The sequence below is a fragment of the Nilaparvata lugens genome, chromosome 2 (assembly GCF_014356525.2).
Source record: "Nilaparvata lugens isolate BPH chromosome 2, ASM1435652v1, whole genome shotgun sequence".
Classification (NCBI taxonomy): Eukaryota; Metazoa; Arthropoda; class Insecta; order Hemiptera; family Delphacidae; genus Nilaparvata; species Nilaparvata lugens.
The window spans coordinates 22,242,926-22,267,115 of record NC_052505.1 but is presented as its reverse complement, the minus strand read 5'-3'; the positions used below and the strand labels follow the sequence as shown (position 1 = coordinate 22,267,115).

General features: G+C 34.0%; 1 protein-coding gene across 2 annotated transcripts in view; it reads right to left on the bottom strand.

Moving 5' to 3' along the window:
- Positions 1-24,190, bottom strand: part of LOC111062867 — a 371,950-nt gene that overhangs the window by 135,219 nt on the left and 212,541 nt on the right. For both annotated transcript variants that reach the window (XM_039420796.1, XM_039420797.1), the window contains exon 6: positions 13,390-13,482. In XM_039420796.1, the coding sequence (XP_039276730.1) occupies positions 13,390-13,482 (93 nt within the window). The remainder of the gene's footprint in view (positions 1-13,389; positions 13,483-24,190) is intronic.

Sequence of the window (24,190 nt, the reverse complement as noted above, 5' to 3'; positions counted from 1 at the left end):
GCTGGAAAAATCACAACAAGGGAAGTGTCGAAAATGAAGGAGACGAGAGAACTGAAGAAAATTGTAGAAGAAAGGAAAAGCAGAAGAATAAATGGGAGGAGCAGGTGCAAAACAGAAAGGAAGGGCTGCGATTGATTGATTGATTTGCTGCTTTTGAGGCTGTGCAAAAGCTAAAAATCAACTTTCTACTGGTGATTTTTTCAAAGTTTTTCGATTTGTATACTATCAAGCTATCAAAATGAAAAAGTTTTCTCAGGAAAACATTTTTTCCGATCATTACTTTTTGAGATATGAGCGCCTAAAGGAAAAAAGGAAGAAAATAACTCTTAGTTGAGTTATTTTTGGTAAATCGAATAACTTTCTCAAAAATTGAAAATTTCTGTTTTACTAGATCAACAATACCATGAAGAATCTTTCCTCTAATCTCATGGATTTATCACTTACCGTATTTGAAATGTTCTGTCCCAAATATTTAAACTTTAGGCGCTCATATCTCAAAAAGTAATGATCGGAAAAAAATGTTTTTTCTGAGAATACTTTTTCATTTTGATAGCTTGATAGTTTACAAATCGAAAAAATTTGAAAAATATCACCAGTAAAAAGTTGATTTTTAGCTTTTGCACAGCCTTAAAACCTAGGAGGGCGAAGTTAGGGTACAGCCGGTCCTCTCTTATATGGCTCTCTCTTAGACGTGGACTACAAGGAACAGACATATAAGGTGGTTACTGTGCATATTTTTATAGCCTTCCACACAGAGAGTATAGAATGTATAATGTAATAATCAAATTCTATACTCTATGCTTCCACGTAAGCCTTATCGCATACTAAGCACAACACCAGCCTTTGGTACGCCCTATGCTCCATTCTCATAGAACGTGCGTCATTTAATGGAATTCAAGAATTTGGATCAGCATTGCTCCAAGAATTCAATTAATTTCCAAAAGAAAATAATATTGTACGCAATAATAAAAACATTAACAAAAAGACAATACAAAATGAGAGAACTTCAGTCACATCCACCGTTAAAGTCCAACCATTCACTGTATGCAAATCACTGCAAAAACACTTTTTACTGACAGATTTGCTTTGCGGATTTACTCTTCCAAATATTCAAGGAACATTGAATTCCTCAAATATTCAAAGTCAAAGTGCCGGTTGCACAACAGCCGGTTAGATTTCAACCGTGATTGATTCCACGAGAACCAATCAGAGAAGCTGTCTTTTCAAAAATGCCTTCTCTGATTGGTTCTCGTGAAATTAATCACGGTTAAAATTTAACCGGCTGTTGTGCAACCGGGCCAAGGTCATTGAAAACGTTGTCCAGCTTGTCAATCAAAATATAGAACATGTTGAGGTTTACCATCTGGAATTTGTAAAGAAAATCAAACATTATTTAAATGAGCCTTCTGATAATTTAGCATTATCAGGACAAGTTGGCAGGAATGTTGTCGCAGACCGATTAGCAGCAGAGGAAGAGAGAAAAATGAGTAATAAGAAGGGAAGAAGGAGAGAGAGTGAACTTTTTAATTTGGTTCAAGACGAAGAGCAGCAACAATGCTCGCGAAGCAAGGAACGGTACTTTAGCCATGGACGGGTTACTGTTGCCTCTGCTGCTGCTGCTGCGTTGTTAGGTTAGGATGACTGCTATTATCGTTATTATTAAAAGTGTAATAAAAAAGTGTCCGACACCCGCATAGTTACGATTATGGCCGTTAGAGTGCGCACAGCAGCCAATCCAGTTCTATCAACAAGTTAACTGGAAGAGCAATAGAAAAAGCATGAGAAAGAGGGGTAGGAGTGAACAGACGAGAAGGAGGAAACTAGAAAAGAAAGAAGGGAAAACAATTGGAAATGAGATGCTAAATCTCAGGAACACACCCAGCTTGGCAACCAGCAACTATATGGCTGCAACACAAGCGGCAAACTGATAACAAATCTGTATCACAATGGAATCTCTCTGAAAAAAGAAATGTTCGGAATTTGCTGTATGAATTCCAGGAAAACTTTAATGGTTTAAAACACCAAATTACCCATGATTGCCTCCCAAGGAACCAAATAGATAATCAAAATAGTCAATAGTAAAAATTCTTTATTAGATATTCTGCAAGAACAGTAATTGTTGTCAAAAATAATTGATGCTCATTGATAAAAAAAGATGCTCATCAAAGCTAAATTTTTATTTCCCTTTTTAATTTTTCAAAATGAGTGAATGGAAGTTTTAACATCTGATGAAAGATTTTACAATTGAGTTGATCTCACGTACTTCCTTATTCCACAGAGATAAGTTGCGAATTATAGATAGTCTAATTATACACAATATTGAGAAATTATGGGAATTTTATGAAATTAGAAGGGATGAGACTAGAATAACACTGACTGGAGAAAGTTACACCATATCAACAAACTCTCAGACTGAAACCTAAAGAAGAATAGTTCATATACAACAAGATGTCATGAACAGCATCTGAAAAGAAAGTACAGAGGGAATGTCAAAACAGAGGTCATAAGAAAGTTATTTGGAAGTCTTGTACAACAATGATACCACAATCTTATCAGGATTTCCCAAACGTTCAAATCCTATGAGCTGTTGTTACTAAAACCTACTATACCCCATTTTTTGCAGGTTGTAATCTTTCAGTGTTATCAGTGTAGATTCAACTGAGATTTGCTGTGAAGGAAATCAGATAATTGAAATATGAGATTATCAACAAAATTTGGAGAAACCAATGAGAAATCTGGGAATCAAGTTTAGAAAAAGAAATGAATAATCAAAGAAGAGACGAGTGATAAGGAGAAAAGTACCTGGAATATTTCAATGTGTGTGTATAAATTTGATCGTTTGATATAGCCTACCTTGTGATATTTTACATGTTATTGACGAAGCCTATTGCTTACATTTTGTAATGATGTTTTATGGCCAATAAATTCTTGATTCTTGAAAAGAAGAAAAATTGTCGACGTGCAGAAATTTGGAAAAAGTAGTACAGAACTAGCAAAAGAATCAGGAGAGAAATATCAAAATTAGGAATAGGAGAATAAAACGATACTTGAAATTAATCTTATCACAGTAAATACAGTATACATGGCACAAGCTGGTCTTCCCTCGTATAAAAATGTTTACTCTTTGTTTCGGTGGGATTTAATTAACTGTGATTAACTCTATCGTACAATATTTCAATTATTTGCCCATATTTATCGCAATCCCTTCAACACACGTGTTATCCATTCTCGTCTGGTAATTTATAATTTTCAGCTTTTCCTCCTCCATCTCATTCACTCTCATTATTTCCTCCTACACCCTCTTTCACTCTCAAGTCTTTCAATGTACACTGGAACAACATTCCAGAGCAAAGAGGACTGGTCTCATCAAATGATCAGCGTGCCAAACTTGAAAGAGAAAGAGGAAGATCGTGAAAGGGAGAAAGATTAGGAAGAAACAAGAGAGAGAAAGGGTGAACATGAAGGGAAGACAGAAGTATCTCCAACTCTCTCACTCCTGTTCGCGAATAAGCCTACAGCTACAGTAACAGTTCCGGTTTTAGGGGAGCGGCTTACATAGCATGGTGTATACTGGAAGTAAATTTTAAATTGTTCCATGACAGAAAAATTCTTCTTTGTTCTTTATAGCTAATGAGATTTTCCACAGTTACTCAGTGTATTATCCAAACCAATACCTGAGTTCCAAGGGCTTCAATTATCTTAGTTGATGTTATTAGAAGTTACTTCAGGATTGCAACAGACAAATTCTCTGAATCAATTAAAATTTTTCAAAGATTTGCAATAGATTTAGATGAACTGCGTATAATGAACAGGAAAAATCATTGCCGATAGAATTTTGATTTCTTTGGAAGATAGTCAATAGATTCTAAGATCTATAGAATAGACCCTAGTTGACTAGGGGAATAGTTGATAGGGCAGTAAACAATGTAAAATTCAAATAATAAAAAGCATCCAAAAATTATTCTCCGATATTTCATGTTTTCATCCACTAAAACAATCAACTAAGTATTCAATACTGTATTGTATTTGAATTTGTATATAACTGACAGTGATATCAGGAAAAAGTATAAAACTATTCAAATGACTTCTCCGATGTCGGCAGTCGGAAACAGTTTGTTGTGTTATCTACACCCTACAAAAAATATATTAACATACTTCATCATGTCCGGAGCAAATTTAAAGAACAACCACACTTAAAATAAAAAAAAACATTTGAACGAGTTTTTATTTGATGGAGATAGATATTTTATCTGACTTAAAAATTTGTGATATTTTAATTCTTAAAACATAAATTTATAATTCTTTGTTACGGTGGAAACGATTCTAAGCACAGCACACGGGTGCAGAAGAATGGATGTATAAATCCTCATCAGCTATATATTTTAACTAACTAGGATTACTAGGTATATAGATACTGCTCATTTAAAATCTAGTTTATTATGGGAAGTTGAATATTCTCTTTCTAAGATCCCCAAATTTTCCAAGATCATGATTGATATTACTTCTTTCATGAAAGTCACATAAAATCGCAGAGCTCTATTTCCAAATCAATCTCACAATAACGACTTTTCCAGTCAAGGTACCATTTTCCAATCGATAAGCCCGGAGCCATAAACAACACACATGATCTTCTCACACACCAACACTGTGCAATTTCAACGACAGCTGACATCACTGCCCTATTGAGCGTGTCACTGGTTTAACGGACCAATTGTAGCGGTCCTTGGTTAGAATGCATTCTAATAGTAGCCTTAAGTGTCAAATACACACACACACACAAGACTGATTCTACAAAACTAAATAATGTGAGGCTTGAGACTTTAGCCTCAAGATACACATAACAAATGCAACGAAATCACCAAAATCCAAGGCAATCTAGCCTACAGCATCCTAAGTGATTATTACTGTCAGGTCAAATTAAATGTTTCTCACAAAGGTTCGTCTAATTTGTGAATGTTTGGGTCAAGCTGTGCCTTGACGACGCGTTTCATGTGCAAGCTTCATTCAACTTCTTCCTCTCTTTCCTCAGCTATTTCTACTCCCTTTATCTTTCTTTCTTTTCTTTCGTGTATCTTAAACAACTCTTAATTCCTCTCTTTTCTTGAAATTCTTGTAGAACGATTAGTGGCCCACATTTGCTCAATAGAACAAGAATCAAGTCTTTTTTAAAAGGTTTTGTTTTGTTAGCAACATAGTTGGGTTTGGCAACAGTTTTGCATTGAGAACGTGATCGTGAAGGTTGATGTCCTATATTCAAGCTTGCAAACTTATCGGCAAATGACATGTGAATACGATGGCAGCCTCAGGTGTTCATTCCATTTGGATGCTAATTTCTCAATCACCAAATCACAGTTCAATTCCAATCAAATCGAATTATATTCACATTCCCTTCCATCACGATTGACATAAAGGACTTACAAGACTGTATCATTACAGTATAATGATTGAAAATGAAGTTAAATGGAAACCTAATTATTATAACTACAAACTATTAATGTGAGGCTCAAGACCCACATGCAACAAAATCACCAAAATGCAATACAATCTTGTCTACAGCATTCTTAGTGATTATTCAACAGCCAATGATTGATCATGTTCCATTCACATTTGTATGGTCGATAACCCAGAGAAAGTCTCTTATAGACCAGACATTGGTAGTCCGGCGAGCTATATATGTTCATACCAAATATGGATCTTTTCGATTGTGAAATCTTTTGTCTGATAGAAGCATATAAGAAGTAAGGTAGTAGTTACAGTTATAGACCGGTCTCAAGTAACAAAATATAAATAACTCATCAAATTTGACACTATGATTGAATTATTGACCAGGTTCAAGGTTGACCAAAGCATTTCGAATATTTTCAGAAGCTATTGGTACAATGTATCTGACCTCCGAATAGCGTTCTAAGATTTCAACAACCAAGTGTATTTAATTTTGTCATGCTACATCCAAAGATACTGTGGACGCATATTTGACAATGATGTGGATGATATTTGACTAACAAATATTTTATATGGAATTCTTACAAGAAAGTCTTATTCAATTGAAAAAGGATAAATCGATAATATTGAGAGAAAAATAGTCAAAACTAGTATTTTAAAACTAGTCATTCTATAAAACATGCTCATTATAATAATATCAATGTACAGGCGCGGATATAGGACTCTGGCCTGAAGGAGGGGATAATTGGGTGGTCGGGGAACCTCCCCCTTTCGACTACCCCCACAAGGATAATTATTGTTGAAATATTTAATCGAAAACAGCATTTGAGAGCTTTATTTTTGATATCAATTGGATTTTTGGATTTCTCAATTTATATGCCAAGGTCATGATACTTATTTCTGCACCCTCATCATTTTTTTGAAACCCCACTTCAAAAAGTGGAGAGGGGGGCGATCGCCTGTCAATGTGCGAGAAAATATTCATATTCGATTTTTTCTTGAATAATCCTCGAACTTAAGAGATAGCGTTATAATCTTAATCATTATTGATAGCTTCAAAGTATGAATCCAGCATGTCATACAGTGAAAGCATCAAGCAAACAAAATCATACTATTCAACTCTCCCAACAAATATTATTAGAAAAATTTTTTCAAGAAAATAATTATTTTCATTTTAACTTTCCAGTTACATAAGAGAAAATATGGTTTACTTATAACATCAATGACATTGAACTCAAAACAACCCCTTTAATCAAAATCAATGCCAGACTTGAAAAAACCTTCACAGTCTGACCTAGTTCAGGCCTACGTCACAAAAATGCTAAATAACAGAGGAAGCCCACTGCTAGAGCTGTGTTGCATGTTCGGAAGCCTCACCAACTCCTAACTAATCTAAGGCCTATTGTCATCCCCCGTTACTATTGCAACTTGACATTCCATCCGCAAATAGCTCATGTAATCCAATTCAATGTCACACTTCAAGTGCAAGTGCATTTAATTGCATGAACGTGTACATACGTTGAGCACGTGGGGAAAATGCACCAGTGAAATGAATTCTAATATTTCAACATTAAAATGGAATTTCTCCCAAATATATTAGAAACTTACAGTCAAGCTTATTTTTGAATAGAATTGTTCACGTAAGGAAAATTCACCAGTGAAATGAATTTTAATATTTCAAAATTGGAATGGAATTCCTCCCAAATACATTGAGAACTTACAATCAGCCTAATTTTTACATTGAATTGATATACTTCTGGGAGATGCATTTGGAGAATGCTCGAAAACGTTACTTCGCCATTCAGTGTTGTAGATACTATTTATCAAGTTTGATGTGGATGATTGAAAATTAAAGATAAACATTGCCAGAATATATTCTATTACTTTGATTAGGTGTAATTTCACAAGATTCGAGTAGCATTCTACTATATAATTTGACTTGAAAATGTCATCAATGTCCGAAACATGTTGTAATTAAATAATTCAAAATAATTCATTTTTATATAATTAGATTATTCTGTGGAAATAATTCCCCAAAGATAATCGAATAATCAATAATCAAAGACGCAGCTTGAGGGTGTGGCCTCATTACTGTATTGAGGTCCACGTCATAATGACAGTGGAGAAAGATAGGAGAACAGCGTTGCCGATCCTCTGCCTTGCCATTGCCTTCTATAGAGTATAGCTGATACCGGTATATCTGATGTATAACTGTTCAAAAAAATGATTATTTTGTGGTACTTACTCCTCAATATTATGGATTCATAATTTTCTTATATAATAAACTATTATTCAATAACAACAATTATTATTATTGAAAATTTGGAAGAATGACAATCCTTCTGAACAATTGGAATCTTGTTAGCAGAAGATTATAATTAAAAAGTTGTGTATGTGCAATGGGAGGGGTGCTGGAGAATGAAGCTACTTACAATTTCGTAGTTTTTCAAACCGTGATTAGTAAGTTTATTATATTGAGGAATTAGCGTCCAATACTAGTAATATAGTTATACCCTCTCAAGCTGCGCCTTTTATATCGATCTAATCAACCTCCAATATACTTCAATTTCAATTCAATTCAAAAATCTTTATTTAAATAATATACATCTAGTACATTGAATAGTGTTACATAATGTTAATCTCAATTCTGTATAGATTATACAAGTCTCAATCTGCAGATAAGGAATCCATCAGTCCTAAATCAATGAAATGAAAGTCAAGATATCCAATGAGAACAAAGCGGCTACTCAAATTCTCGGTTGATTGGGCTTTCCATCTGACTGGGAATTCTCAAAGTAACATCTTTTAATCATGGCGCCTTCTAATTATCAGTCACTTCTCCCAAACTCTCTTCATTCACAATTTTCTCAGTCTTTCCATTCTAGAAAAACAACCAGAGTTGAGCTAAACGGACAATTAGGAAGGTTTGCACTGTCATTACCGGTGAGAACAATTTCAATAATTATTCTTACAAGCGAACACGCAATTCTGTTCGAGAGAGTCTTCCTAATTGAAACGGGCACAGGATGTATTAATATTGTTAACGGGTGTAATGATATGTTAAATTCGTTTTCTCAGGCCGGTTCTGACTTCATAATGGTGATTATTTTACCGATACTGTAGTTAAAAGATGATTATTGCCATTACCTTAATATCAATTCAGGCCAGATTACTCTTCTCACTGAATTCAATATGTATTTCAAGAAAATATTGTGGACCAATTGGCAAATTGGATAGTACCTGAGTATTACTTAGGAGATCAGATTACTTACAAGACCATCAAATAGCCTAGCCTACAGTAGTAGGTAGGTAAGTAGTTTAGTGTTTAGAATCACTGACCACATAGTGAAGTATATTTTGTGGTCGCGATACCTACATTATGGCTCAACTCTGAGTTTTCAAATAGTGACGTCGCGGAGACTAGAATCGACTGGTCTGAGTGTCACCATTTGGAAACACATGCTGTGTCGAGAAGTGACTAGAGTCGCAGTCTCTTCTCGACTTGAGTCGCGTAAGTGTGAGTTGAGCCTAAGTAGTTTCTCTTTGAATGAAACCATTCATCAAAGAATACAACTTTAGAACACAAAATATCAGATTCTAGGCACCTCACACACAATAGTTACTGTTTTCGATTCCATAATATTCTCGAGTCAAATTAAAATTTCAGGCAAAGCGATATCATAGAAATTGCATTGGAAATAAAACGTATGTAGGTGTTGTGTGCCATTATTACATCCACAATTTTCAAATACAGGGTTCGCAAAGTTGCACATCTAGAACAATTTCATTCAAATTTATAATCATATCATTGCACTTTTCAAAATACTGTTCTGTATAAAAGCTACACTGAGCAAATGAACTCAATACAAGTAAGTTTCAAGATGTGGATAGTTGGTAGAGAGAAGGAATAAATATCAAGGTGAACTCTATTTAATTCCGAACAAAAATAACATTATCACACCTACCATTTATGCTATATTAAAGAGTTCTAGTAAGAAAATGCAGTGTCGTACATATAATAGACCTATAAATTCCTAGTAGAAAAATTATTATTCCACTATTATATTTTTTCAATTTTCAAATCTTCAAGTGTTGTCCACAACCAGATTAGTGGGTGTACTGAATATTGAATTGTCAATTTATAGAAATTTTGCTAACGCAGACTATATGTGATGGTTTACCTTTAGTAATCACAGAACGGTATAAAGCGAGTTATTATAAAATAGGACAAGGTGAAACTGTAAAGAATTCATATGGCTTTTATTGGTGGACAGCTTTTTACTTTGAATGGACAGCTCAGTAAATGGTTGAAGCATATAATGTGAAGGAGCAATGCTAAATAGCAAAATATATTCCTTTTATCTATTTTCTATGTACTACATTACATAGACATGACTACAACAAATTATTGTTGTTATCTTATATATTGACTTTGTCTATGCTGTAAAGGCTTTTCGACAGTAAAATTTTATTTATTTTTTTGTGATAATCTGAACTCATAAATGGGCCATGTCATTACAGGTACAATAATATTACACTAATTTAACACTAGAATGCATACAAACTTCTTTGGTCAAAAGAATCAATTCAATTACAAAAGGTCAGCCAACTTATGAGTAGGCCGAAATCCTTCCTAGTTCCGAACTCAGCCGCTGCAGAGGGCGGGCGCCACAATCTGGAATTCATCCAGTCGTGCGGATTATCATCTGAATTGAAATATTCAAATTTAATAATCGTCCAAATAGTGCGCTCTGCGATTACGCCACCAAACGCGAATCTGTGTGTGGGAAGAACCGGATCGTTTCCATTCCACTGAATGTATCTCAAAACACTCAAATCCTCCAGAGATACATTCTACATATAATATATACTGTATATTGAAGTGCAAGTCTATAACATAACCTACACGCTCAATACATAGCTATATAGTATGGGTAACAAGTACATTATTTTCCCTCTAAACATAGATATAAGATGGTGCTTGTATGTAAATAATATAAATAAACCATCCAATCCTTTCTGCATGATCTAGCTATTCAGACAAGTTGTGGAAAATGGATATTTTTGTTTCCATCTTCTTTTTTAAACTGGCGCCACGGTTTTAGTACATTTCAAGGATGGGCATTCCGATTTGTTTCTGCTTTATCGAATGGTTGAGTTATGTTCAACACATACTGCTGTTATGAATACTCAACTATTGTAGATTCAACTTGACTCAACAGTGTGCCAGGCTCAATAGGAAATTTTTAAGATGATTAATGAGTCCATTTAATAATTTATTTTAACGAGATTCATCCAAGTCATGGATGACAAAGGGATAATTTTTTAATTAAATTGAACATGTAGTTTTTCAGTTAAAAGGCTACCCTTCAGCATCATAATTCAGATTATCAAAAAACACCAGTTATAAGCTAGAGGTTATAAGTTGAAAAACACTGTCATAAAACATCAAAATTTCCAAAAAAAAATTCTAGTAATGGTTCTGATGTCTGTAACTGCCAAAAAAATTACTGATAGATCTGTACCAGTGGCGTATCCAGAAAAAAACCCATAAAATTGGAGTAGAAAGCACCTGAACTTTCAGGGATGACACCAGAGCGTGTGGAGGGTATTGAAAATTTTGAAAATATACCTTCAATTTGGTGCGATTTCACTCAATTTCCACTTGAAAACTAACATTCCATTCAAGTTATTTTTGGTGATCAGTAGACCACGTATTATTTCGATTTTTCCTTCTAAAATTTCATAGGCCTATGGGTTTTCGATTAAATAACAAATAGAATGGAATGGAGTAGAATTTTATTAGTCATTCAATTGTTAGGAAATAGTGATTATGTAGAAGGCCTACTCATCATTAGATAACAAGCAAGAATGCTTAAATTTTGGCTCCAATGAAGAACTATTTCAACCAACTTTATAGGTTTCATTTTAACTCTATTAACATTTTTTTTTCAAATTTACATGATTTTTACTTGAGTGTTCAAACTTACATTGGTTTGGGGGGGGATGAATCATTTTTTTTTTCAAATATTAAGGGGATGTGTCCCTCCTGTCCACGGTAGAAACTACGCCCGTTCATCATAACCAGAGTACTCTCTAGATCTCTAGAAGAAGCTGCTGCTGGAGCCTGTTTTAGAATATGTTTTACTGAATAAACTATAATCAACTATAAGCTATAATAAGCTATATTGAATTTCTTCATAATAAAAATGGTAAAAAGTTAACTAACTTTGAAGTGCTATCTGTAGTTTCTCTATCCCCTGCTATCTAGTCCCTACGCAAAAATAAAAGCATTCTATTCTACACACTAGACCACTCACTTTTTATAAAAAAAAGCTCATTGCTATTGCAGTGCTATTATCTCATCCCTTATATATTTCATGACTTACATAGTACAATATAACGAAAATTTGGCATTAGATGCTAATTTTTGTAGCTTGAACAGCCACAAAAAAATTCAGGTTCCATTTCGGGGGGATAGATCCACATATCCCCCCCTGGATACGCCACTGATCCGTACTGATATCCTGCGATAAAATAAAAAAAAATATTTCATATAACCGCGAGCAACGAAATCAGCATCGTAATTTGTAAAAGGAATATTCCAGGCAGTGTAACCAAGGAATAGTGTATACACTAGCTATACACTATCCTTGAGTGTAACCTACAACCAGTAGCTATTTGATGTTCTATTAGACCAGATGAAAGTTTTCGCAAAATGAAGTAAATTAGAACCGTTTGACAAGACGCTTTGCCATGAGCGAACTAAAATGATTGTGTTATTAGAGGCTTTATTATTCATAATATATGATGAATGAATAATATATTCGAAGTCCTGGTCTAGTGACACAGCATCAATAAGTTTCATGATTAAGTACTCTTCAAAGTTATTAGATTTACATTTACATGATGATTGGATTCAACTAGTCTCATTAAATCAAGTACAGAGTACTTACAAGGCTTCAACAAAGTCCAGTACGTTACATGATACAGTACCTACAGAGGAAAATACATGAGCTGCTAACATTGCGTTAAGGAATTCTGGTTTACAGTTAGCAATGAAATAAGATAGGGCTCGGCTCGATTTCATTTTGAGGCGTATTTCAGGGAGTGAGGGGAATAAGGGAAGTAAAATTTGGGTCACGCAATAGTAAGCAAACATCAAGGCGTCAAACCGTCACGGTGTCACGCTCGGCTGAAGCCAACTCAACGTGATATTCAGATGCGGCTGCATATCACGTGATAATATCACTAGACGGAAGAGGGAAGACCATAAGTTATGAACTCAAGGTCACGAGGTCAAGGCCGCATAGTAGCTTGACACTTCCACTATATGATCTGAAGCTGAATCTATGATTTGGTGAAGTGTAGGTCCCTTAGAACAACGGTTCTCAATTGGTGGTTCGCGACCCCCTAGTGGGTCGTCAACGGATTTTTGATTGGTCACGGCATGGTTCTTGAAAATGATTTGAAATTCACTGATCCTTTAGCATTATTTTTGTATTTCATCAAAGTTCAGTTTCAACGCTACTAAACTTCAATGTACCAATATTTTTGTAGCTTGGGGGAAAAATACAACAGAATTAGAGCCAATATTTACATCTATTATTTGTTGTATGTTTGCTGTTTCCATTTCGTGCTATAGCAGGTAATAAAAGCCTGTTTTTTCCCGACTATTGTATTGTTTGCTCTATCCAAATAAATGAATAAATGAATAATGAACTAAAGAGAATTTTGGCATAGAAAAAAATGAATGATAATCTACGATGATCCCATTATGATACCGTATTTTACTTTGCCACAAACATCTATTTACCCATTCAAATTGGTTCTTAATAGGAAGTTTGTTGCTGAAATATATTTTCATTGATACTGCATCAGAAAGCCGTTTCAATATTGGAATAGACATTATTCAACAATAAGCAAATAAATATAAAAAGTAATTACCTGTTTTGTTAGTAGCCTGAACGTCATCAGCAGCTAGTATGCGAGCCGGAATATCAGCAACATTGTCTGCAGGCAGTAAAGGCAATCCATTATCTGTAAGAGAGAAAAAAACAAAATTAAATTTTACTCAAGTTAAACCAGACAAATAAATAGGCAAATAGAAAAATAATTAACCATAGACAAATAAACTGAACAGTTACTTTACTCTATGTTGAAACTGAGAAACATTCACCAGAATCTGTATTTTATCATAAGGGGAAAGTATACAATGAAAATATGCTTATTATTTATTATATGTTTGTATTGAGAAAAATCTTTGTAGCAAATAGTACTTTCCCAGAATAATGATAAGAGTAAATAACTACATCAAAATCATGAACTCAACTATACTTTTTGTAAAGTTGAGAAGTTGATATTGTGGTAATTATTTATATTGAATGAAAAAGACTAAGAAATTGACAAAAAACCACAGATTTATTGATACTTAGAAAGACCGGTTTCGGTTATTATACCATTGTAAATCTGATAAACTCAGTTTATCAGAGATTAACTGAGTAGACACACACTTAACTTAGTTTATCTCTGATAAACTGAGTTTATCAGAGATTGACAATGGTGTAATAACCAAAACCGGTCTTTCTAAGTATCATTAAATCTGTGGTTTTTTGTCAATTTCTTAGTATTTTTCATTCAATAACTTAACTATACTCTACTCATAAATATTAAATGAATAGAATCGATTAGTACAATTGAAGTTTGATCTTGTTTTCGCAGAAGTATAATATCAAAAATATTAATATTAGTATATCATAAAGTTCAATATAATAGATTTTGAATGAATAGAATAGATTAGTACAATATTGAAGTTAGCTCCCGCTTTCACAGACTCTAGGTACTGTAGTAGGTTCACTCAAAGTAGTAGAGAGACTAGGGTCTCAATATTGCAACCCCTCTAGATGTTCAATTACATCCTTTATGAATTCAGCCACTATGAAAAGCAGAAGTAAATGCCTCTTTACACTGTAGGCCGACTCCAAGGTCAAGTGAATAGCAGTGTGCCCATTTCACAGGCGAGTCCTCCACAGGAAGACAATTTTGAATGCAAAAATATAGCCGCAAAAATGATTTACGCTCTCGCCGTGCCATCAAAAGCAGAACAATGTTGATGGCTCCCTGCCTCCCTCACCCTGCAACATGTTGCTAGCAACAATGGTGCAATAAATGTGTGTAATGGCGGTGGCCAGAGGGCCACAAGTAGGCACTTAAAATGTCCCAACAGTGTTATTACAATACTTAAACGGCTGGAATGCGAGAACACCTAGGCGCAACAACACGTGTACAAAAAATGCAACGATCTTCCCAAGCACCTCAGTCTGCACTGCACCTATTGCTACTGTTTCCCCTTCTTACACACAAAACAAAAATAGTTCGATTTTGTTGATGAATTCCCAATAAATTATCCCATACTAGGTTATTATCTACTTGTATCAGTTGTCTCTGCTATTACAGTATCAACTAAGTAAACTTCTCGATTGTAAAATTCATAATAGATCAGGTTTTATCGTTTGATGTGTGTTTAGTCTATGTGATATTATTCATTCAAAATGAATAAAGAACCAAGTGATCAGTGTTCTCTGACACCCAGTGTATCAAGTTCAGCAGAGTAAAGATTCTAATAGCGATCGAGATAAATCAAAAAAACTAAATATCAACAAACGAATGGTCAATATGAATGAAGAGGAATCGAATGGTACTTCAAATTTCCTAATTGCTGTGTGAAACGAGTGTAGCTCTCTATTAAAGTAGATCACACTTATCACTTCGACTCCTCAATGAGTAAGGTAAAATATGATTGAAGTATGAATTTACTTTCTGCCATGAGTGAATTCTTCAATATGTCATCACCCACATAAAGAAGATCACACATGTTCATTGTCAAATAAATGGATTCCACCTATTCCGATGCTTTCTGTACAAGAAGGGAAGAAAATGGATGAGATTTTTCATCAAGTACTTAATTTCTGAGGAATTAATTAGCGACTGAATTTGGCAACCAAACAACAAGAATTTTATTTCCCCGATTCTTATTCGGTTAAGAGTATCAGTACCCAAAAATTACAAAATGAATGTACCATGGTATGTATGGAATGGTACAGTTACAGCAATTTATTATAGACAAAATAAATAACACAAATTGAAAAATAACTGTAACTATGCAGGAGAGTCTAATTGAAAATGAGATATGGTAGTCAGGTATCTTAAATAGCTCGTAATCGTCGATCTTCTTGGTCGTTTGAAGATGAAACTTTATTGATTTTATTTACAACCCAATTATCAACAAGTATAATAAAATTCATATTAAGTGCTTGGAAATTCAACCCTAATTGATGATTTTCCAAGTACTAATCCTTCGTTGCAATGTACATTACATTTTTACGAATTGAAATTGATCCTTGACTAAATTTATAATCAATTATTAATGAAAGATTAATCTAGCCTCGGGAAAAAATTTCAATAATTATTACCGGTTGAATCTGCCAGTTAGAGATAGCACTTATTAAATTAAACTTCAATACCATCTAAAGGAGAGCAGTCTCTTGCTCAAATGCATGAAACTTGTTCGATCCGCAACATTACTGATGGCCAATGGAACTTGGAACATGTTCAGATAAGTCACCCCGATATACCTAAGTCCGTTCGTCCTAAGCACACACGAAGTACAGAGAATCGAATGCTTCATCCTTTGCCAATCGCCATGCTCTGAGCCAGGTAAACGACCTCAACGATATTTTAGAAATCTTCCAACCAGTTCAACCACTCGTTGCAAATCATCATCACTATCATCGTCATCATCATCATCAGGATCAGAATCATCTTCATCAGTATCGCGCTACACAGTCTCGTACTTTACTGTGTTCCACGTTAAATCACGGTAATAATCACATATTGCAATTTTAATTGCGTGTCTGTTCTTCCTAGCAATGTGCATTGTATTAATTTCATTTATTACTTCACCCCAATAACATGGACGATATCCAATTTCCGAACTTTATCATCTTTCATGGTCATTACACAGTAATTACTTGGATTTTAACGACCGAATCATACACAGTACAGTATCATATGACAGATTGAGTACGTGTTTCCAGATTTACGAGCACAGTACTATGAAGTCCCATAGAAAGGATGATCATCTAGACTAGTGAAACCGTCGATATGGATTGACATGGTAATCCTAGTAATACTACCGATTCAGATTGGTTAATTGACATGATTAACGAGCAAAGATAATACTCAGGAACGGTACTTATGATCGTATCCGACTCACATTCGTAACAAATGTACTACTAATAGAACTACAATAATTGATGAACTAAACAATATTACTTCATGTGTAAAAAGTTCTTTCAACTATTGAGAGTAATAACCAATTATTTTTTTGGACTGTTGTATGAATTTGTAAAGGCACAGTTTAGGGCATAAGCCTGTTGTGCCTTCTTATATTATAAGTATAATAATTGAATAAATAAAAAATGAATGGAAATTATCATCATGGATAGTGGATGCAAAAAACAGCAGTACTCGTACTGAAACTACTTTACTTCACTGTATTCCGATGCAATTCTAAAATAACTATTATAATTCATACTTTGTAAAATATTTGTTATGACTACAATAATATTGATAAACATTCAGTAATTTCTGTGTTTATAATTCAGTGAATTTAGAAATGATTCATAAATTATTGCAAAAAAAAATATTTTTTTATCATTTACAATCAACTTAAGGACAAAGAAACATACTACAGTCCAAAACTTCTTTTCATCCCAATTTCATAAAATAAATTGTCCAAATGAAGGTTATGTGCGACTTTCCCATTCTTCACTAATTTCCACATTGAAACAATTAATTTTGAATTTAGAAAGATTAAGATCCGAATTGATAACAAAATTCCTTCTACTTGGTACTCAAAACTGTAAAATAAATATTAATTTGAAATATTTTGTTCCGAAAATTAAAACAATCTTCAATTTTATTTAATTGTTCGGTATAATGGATCCAATCTATGATTGATTATTACCAGGATGCAACAGCTTGAATTGAACACCCTAAAACGTTGAATTTCACTGTTATCTAAAACATTGGTAGTGATGCTTCGATGATGAACGTTCAAAGAACAGGAAGGTCAGTGATAGAGTGATAGTCCAACAAAAAGTCTACACCTACAATCACAGTCAATAGTTACTAATTCGTTTTGAGTGGTGAACTGTCAATTACAAAACTACAGGCTTTTTCCTCGGCCGACATCCAAATGAAGGGTTCCACTCTTTATGTTTTGATTTTGAAGGAGGGACCCACTCTCTCACATGCATTGTGCTGGCCAGGCAACAGCTCCTAATTGAAACGTTACATCAATAATGAAGCCTATTTGAAAGCGTGAAACCCTCAATCAGATGTCACAGATGACAGAGTGTGGTGAACCGTAATCGGAACGCGTCATTTCAGGAATGGGCTCCGTTCACAGTGAGCAGTGGCATCAAGTTGTGGGTAAAAGTACACCACTAAATACATAACACACTCAACCAACAAGCAACAACCGAAGCAAAAGTGGTGTAGAAGTGCCTTTCACATAGGCCTACTGTACAATCGTTTTACAAGAGTTTCAAGCTTGATAATTTATAATAGAATGTGTGATCAAAAATCTCGAGGCGTAGCTAGGACAGTATGGTTCATAATAAATTTTGAAAACAATAAGTGAATTGTGATTGAAATTCTTGTTCAACTTGATATATTATTCAATTACTGTGAATACACGATGTTCGAATAGAAGTTCTAGTCTTATAGGACCAATACTAGCAATTTTGAATTTGTAACCGAACTTTGGGCTACTACTGCATAACAATCATTTCACCTCAACTTATATTATATCATTACAACTTCAAGAATACCGGAAAAAACAGTACGTCTTAAATTATTGTACAAATATACACTAATTAATATGGGATTACTTGAGATGATTCTGAACATCCTAAAAAGAAAAATTATATTACTGTATATATGCTGTTAAAATAATGAAAATGCTTCCAGTCAAGAAAACTATGAAACGCTTAGTTGTAAATTCATACAAAACCATAGTTATAATACTGATTAATTAGTGAACAAACATTCAATTTCATTTGAATTTACCTTCAAGGAAATTAGCTTCATGTCTGCTATTAACTTCAATTACCTTACATTCCTTATGGTTTCTCAACTCATAACATTATGATTCAAGTTTATTCAGTGAATTAGCACAACAGTCAAGACAATAAACTACTGTGGAAAAACTATAAATTTTGAATTAAGATGGTTTGAATTAATTAGAAATATTCCACTCAATTTGTGCCGGGCACTCTATTTAATTCAGGCCTTTTCCCAAGTTATAATAGTAAAATTAATACGCAATAGACTATATAGAGCCATTATTGTAAGTGAGTTAGCGAAATAAATTATTTTCTCTCTCTATTATGAACGGCCATGACTTCGAGTTTCCCATGATAGATATTTAAAAATTGTGGCTCCGAGTCGTCGAGGAATGTAGATTATAGAATTATCTCTAAAACTTAGCCTTCTTGTCGCGACATAAAGTGCGATAAGTTGGAAAACAGCAAGCATTGAAATTATAACAAACTACCGATTTTGCAGTTACTATTTGGTCCAAAGGCTCTAGAAGCAACGCGACGATTGGTCAAATTGATTCACTTCGCCCAATAGGAGACCTGTTTCTAAATACAGTAGTGGGGGGATTCCCCAACCGCGAGACCAGATTACGTTTCAGAGGACACTTTGCTAGGAGCACTACGAGAGTAAAGATGTAGTCATTATGTTTCGCCCTTTTTGGGCAAGTTTATGAGTTTATATCATTTTTAGTTAATGTAGGAGCTAGTTTTATTTTTATTAAAGTTTAAATTTTCTAGTAGTGCCATGTCCTGAAAAGTTTAATTGTGTTTCTTCATCATGTACGAATAATTGTTTCTTCAAATAACCGCTAAGGTACGTAAAATAAGGTTAAAATATAATTTAGGGAATTTAATTGATTGAAACTTCCATAAGAGTATTGAATTAATTAAGCCTGTTATTTTTCAAGTTAATAATATTGATTGAGAATAATCCTTTTGATTTTATTAGTGATGGAAGATAATTATAATTTTTTTTTCTAAAGAAGTATAGGAAGTTTTCAGTTACGTTACATTTGAGTTATTGTTTCTGGAAATATATTATCGTAGAGTATCGCTGAAAGTCAGGAAGATAGCCTTTAAATTGGAATGAAATTTTTAAGATTATGTTCATATTGAGTTTATGACATTTTTTAATTTATATTTTTCAGACTCTGTTTTCTTATGTCATTAAGGCTTTTGAATGATTTAGTAAATTTTTTATGATAGAAATCTTAATAGATGAAGAAGAAAGTTTTTCTTCTCCAGGAAATTAATATTAATGAATGTTCAAATTTTAATACAATTTAAATTATTTTCTATGTGTCTACTAATTTTATTTAATTAAAGGTAAAAACTATCCACAAGATGAATCTTATAAGGCAAACATTATCTTTCCTTAAAGTGAAATTTTCAATATTTTTTTCTTTTATTGTGTTATAAAGTGTCTTGTTTTATTAGGTGATAAATTCATAATTTCAGTTGATACTAGTTTTTGGACTTGTATTTGTAGGTAAATCAAATCATAAACTCTGGAATGTTCATTTTTAATTAAGGTTCTGAGCAGTTTTGGGCGAATGCCCGTTATTTACACTTGGATTGCGTCCTATAGTTCATAAATAATAAATAAAATAAATGTTGGCTGGCGCACAAGTTTCCAACAATACTAGCCGAGCTACTATATGAAAAATTATATTTGATTTCGCAAACCAAACGAAAAATATCATATAAGTTAGCGTCATTTCAATTTGAATTATTTGTGAAGAAAGATCCATTAATTCTGATAAAAAGAATCAGTAGTTTAAAGATAAAAATCTATATAAAATGAGGATTCAAATAGAATGAGAGAATTTAATTAATTGTAATCAATAGATAACTCCTGTTTTAGCTTTTGATGAATTGTAGGCAGAGTTAGAAATTAATGCTGTAATACATTTATTTACAGCGGTTCATGTGTGTCCCCAAACAAACTTCATGTACTACCACCACTTTGGTTCCGCAATTTTATGTAACACCGCTTCAAGACACCCGTTCAGACGACAGGTCTAGGGACGTAAGAGGACGTCGCCGTCAAGCCAAATTCAACCGGTAAAAGTTCACCGCCAAAAACAAGGTACTGTAACCCCGACGATAAAGCAACGTACAGACCAACAAAAGTGCAGTGTAGTGAAACAAAGGTTCATTCGAGAATGTCAATCAAAAGTGGGGATTCAAAATTATTATGAAATGGGTTATATGGGTTACTATCGACGAAACTTGGGTTCAACGGGCTTTTCTTTCTTGAGTAATTTTATGTTGAAGTTAATTATTTGTTATTTGATGACTGATATTGTTTGGTTTTGTGACGTATTGCTATCTAAACGGGGATAGTAATGCGCCCCCGAATCAGATGAAGAATGTCACCAAAGTAACATGAAAATGTTGTTTCTGTTGTTCGATTTTAGTTGCCAATGTTTATTGAAGCTGTTTGTATTTTTCAATTATTTCAAATTGTAGTGTTATTCTATAGTAGAAACCTATTAAATCAGGCATGGCAAGATTAATTGAAGTTTTCTTGACTCTAGCCCGTTCACCTGCATGAATTAGGTATAGACTCAGGTATTTTCTAGATGTGTCTGCCTATTTCTAAATTCTAAATTTTATGCAAAATTATCTTCTTTGGCACAAATTACCACTTTTAACGAATAATATTGAGTTATTTAAGAAAATGTGGAACAATTCAAGAAACACAAACACTAAAGCTCAGCCGACACTGATCCATTTGATAAAAAAAACTCGAGATGGATCAGTGATTGGACTTGGATTATGTTTTTGTAATGGCCTATAATTGGTCTGATCAAGAACAAAATCGACATTTACTCAACGCCCGATAATATTGCAGGTTTGCAGCCTAAACAGTATACTCTAATGATAATCAACCAACAATTTCAAATTGATACCCTTCAAACAAATTGAAAATTGGGATAGCAATTCTTTAGACTTCACCTTACCAGCTTCAATGACAAATATAACTCAATAACTTTGATCGTTTCTGAAATCTTTTCATCTAGACAATAGCTGTCTACTTTTTATTTATATTGGTGGCAAACCTTGACATGCCAGAAGTGTATTCAAACTGTTCTTGTATCCAACAATATTTATGAGTTCGGCCATCTGCAAGAACAGAGTGAGAGGACAGGACTGGAGGAGAGAGAAAGACCATCAGATTAGCACAATATGAAGCGGAGATCACTTCAGAAATCAGCCAAGATATCTATGTCAATACGAATACGGTTAGAAATAGGCGAGGAATTGTGGTGTGATGAAGTAACCTTGCCACCAAAAAAGGGAACCTCACAAAACACTTCACCGTCGAGATGACGATCGACCCTGATTCTGTACTCCGTTTAGTCACAATGTCCACAATCTTCACTATACACTATACACAGTATTGCAACACAGATAATCAGCATTTATGAATTACGACTTCATGCATCGATGATGTTTGTACACCCCCTCCCCTCATAACCAACCTGTCGTCAATCAATGCCATTCGCGTTATTTACTATCCGATGCATTGTATTCATCATCGTAAATGGTTTCTTGTTATTCTCCTATTAAAGCGTACAATTTAGGATTACAGGAGTGCAGCTTTTGTTATTATATCAGCAAGACGAATGTTTTATGGCAGATTGTATTTGATTGTTGATTGTGAAAAGAATGCATTTCGCCTTGTAGTAAATGGAGCATATAAAAGAGATAAATTCATGACAAAAAGGCTAACCTCATAAAAATGAATAGATTTATCTGATAACAGATTTTATTGTCGAAAATTGACACTTTCTGTTTTGAAGGTGATGTTGTTATGGATATTCAAATTAAATGAAAATTATACTCAAGAATATCCTTCCAATTCATACTTTACTAAGTGGTACCCTTCCAATTTATACTCTACTGCGTGAGTGAGTAGTAACACTAGAGTGTGTGTGTGTGTGTGTGTGTGTGTGTGTGTGTGTGTGTGTGTGTGTGTGTGTGTAGAAGTGAGTGAGAATGATAGAATAACGGACCAATGACAGCAAGCCACGCCTCCAAGCTCCCCATATTCTTTTCTGATTGGTGGATTGAAACGATTACTGGTGTAGTTCTCAATTCAGCCGGTAGGTGGCACCAGTTACTTGGCAGTACCTATACATTTCATAACATTTCTGAGACTAGCTCCTGATTGAACGTGAAATAGTCTACCTCCTCCCGTATAAGTGAGCAAGTCAGAACAAAATTCAAGACAGAAAGCTGAAAATCCAAACAATCACCTGGTGGTGCATAAAGTACATAAAATATAACTCCCAAAACACAAATGAGAAGTCAGCTGGAAGATAAGTCCCTACAATGTTTTATGCTCTTTCAATGTTCTGCTGCTGTATTCTGAAATAGGACGAAGAAGTTAGTGCGGAATTTCGTTGGCCAACGAACTCGGTCTGAGTAGAGGTTCGAATATGTATTCAAAATTTGAAACTGATTGATCAAAGCGTTCGAAAGTTAATGTGAAAACATACAATCAGACGGACTTTGGCCTTGAGTTGAAAGTAGGAACTCGCAAAGGTATGTTCAACTGGAGATTGATAATGGATCAACCGAAACGAGTATCTCGAAATATTTCAATAATAAATTAGTGGTTTTGAAAATATGAAGTTGTTTACATTTCCAAAATTGATCATCTAACCCAACAGTAAAAGAACTATTCACATTTCAAAAACTGAATTTTCAGGACAATACATATCATGTCATTATAATGATACAAGTACATCTTGAATCGAGTCTTGTTAGATTGGGAAACTAAAGTACTGTATTAGTAATTCATTCGAATGAGTTTATAATTTACAAAACTAAATGATTTGAGAATTTGAAATGAAAGCGTCAATTGATGATAAAATACTAATAATTTAATTATTCGAAAATAATTGATTTGAGAATTTTAAATGAAGCGTCAATTGATGATAAAATACTAATAATTTGATTATTCAGAAATATCGTTTCCATAAGGCAGCATTAGGAGTTCATGCATTCAACTAGTGACTATAAAATACTATACGTATGACTATTAAAGCATGAAAATAGTAGAAAGCTGCTCTGAATTAGTGTTTCTTATAGCCTGTATCATATCAATAAAATATTACCACTAAACAATGAATATTATGTCAATAATACATGTTATTATAGAGACCAATGTCAGTTGGTAACCCCATGAATAACTAGATAATAGCAGGAATAGCTTGTACAGCTGGAAGTATTTCTAGTTGGTTTGGTGCAGGTCTAGGTCTATCCAGTTTAGGTCTCGTCTGAGGTCATCCTGGAATATCTACAAATGCAGCTACTGCGCATGCTCCAACAGGAATATACGTCCTGTGGGAAAGTGGCGGCTGGCAGTCAACCGACCGGTTAGCTGGGGTTATACATACTGCAGTTTCCTTTTTTCTCTATGACTGTCATTCGCCCTTTTCCTTCTATTCCAGCTTCAAGAAGAAGTAGATCTGTTTTCCCGTCTTTACCGACGTTCCATCAATTTCCTTCCTGTTTTTTCTTATAATCATAATCTTGTTTTCGGTATTCTGTACCTTGTTATGTTGTCT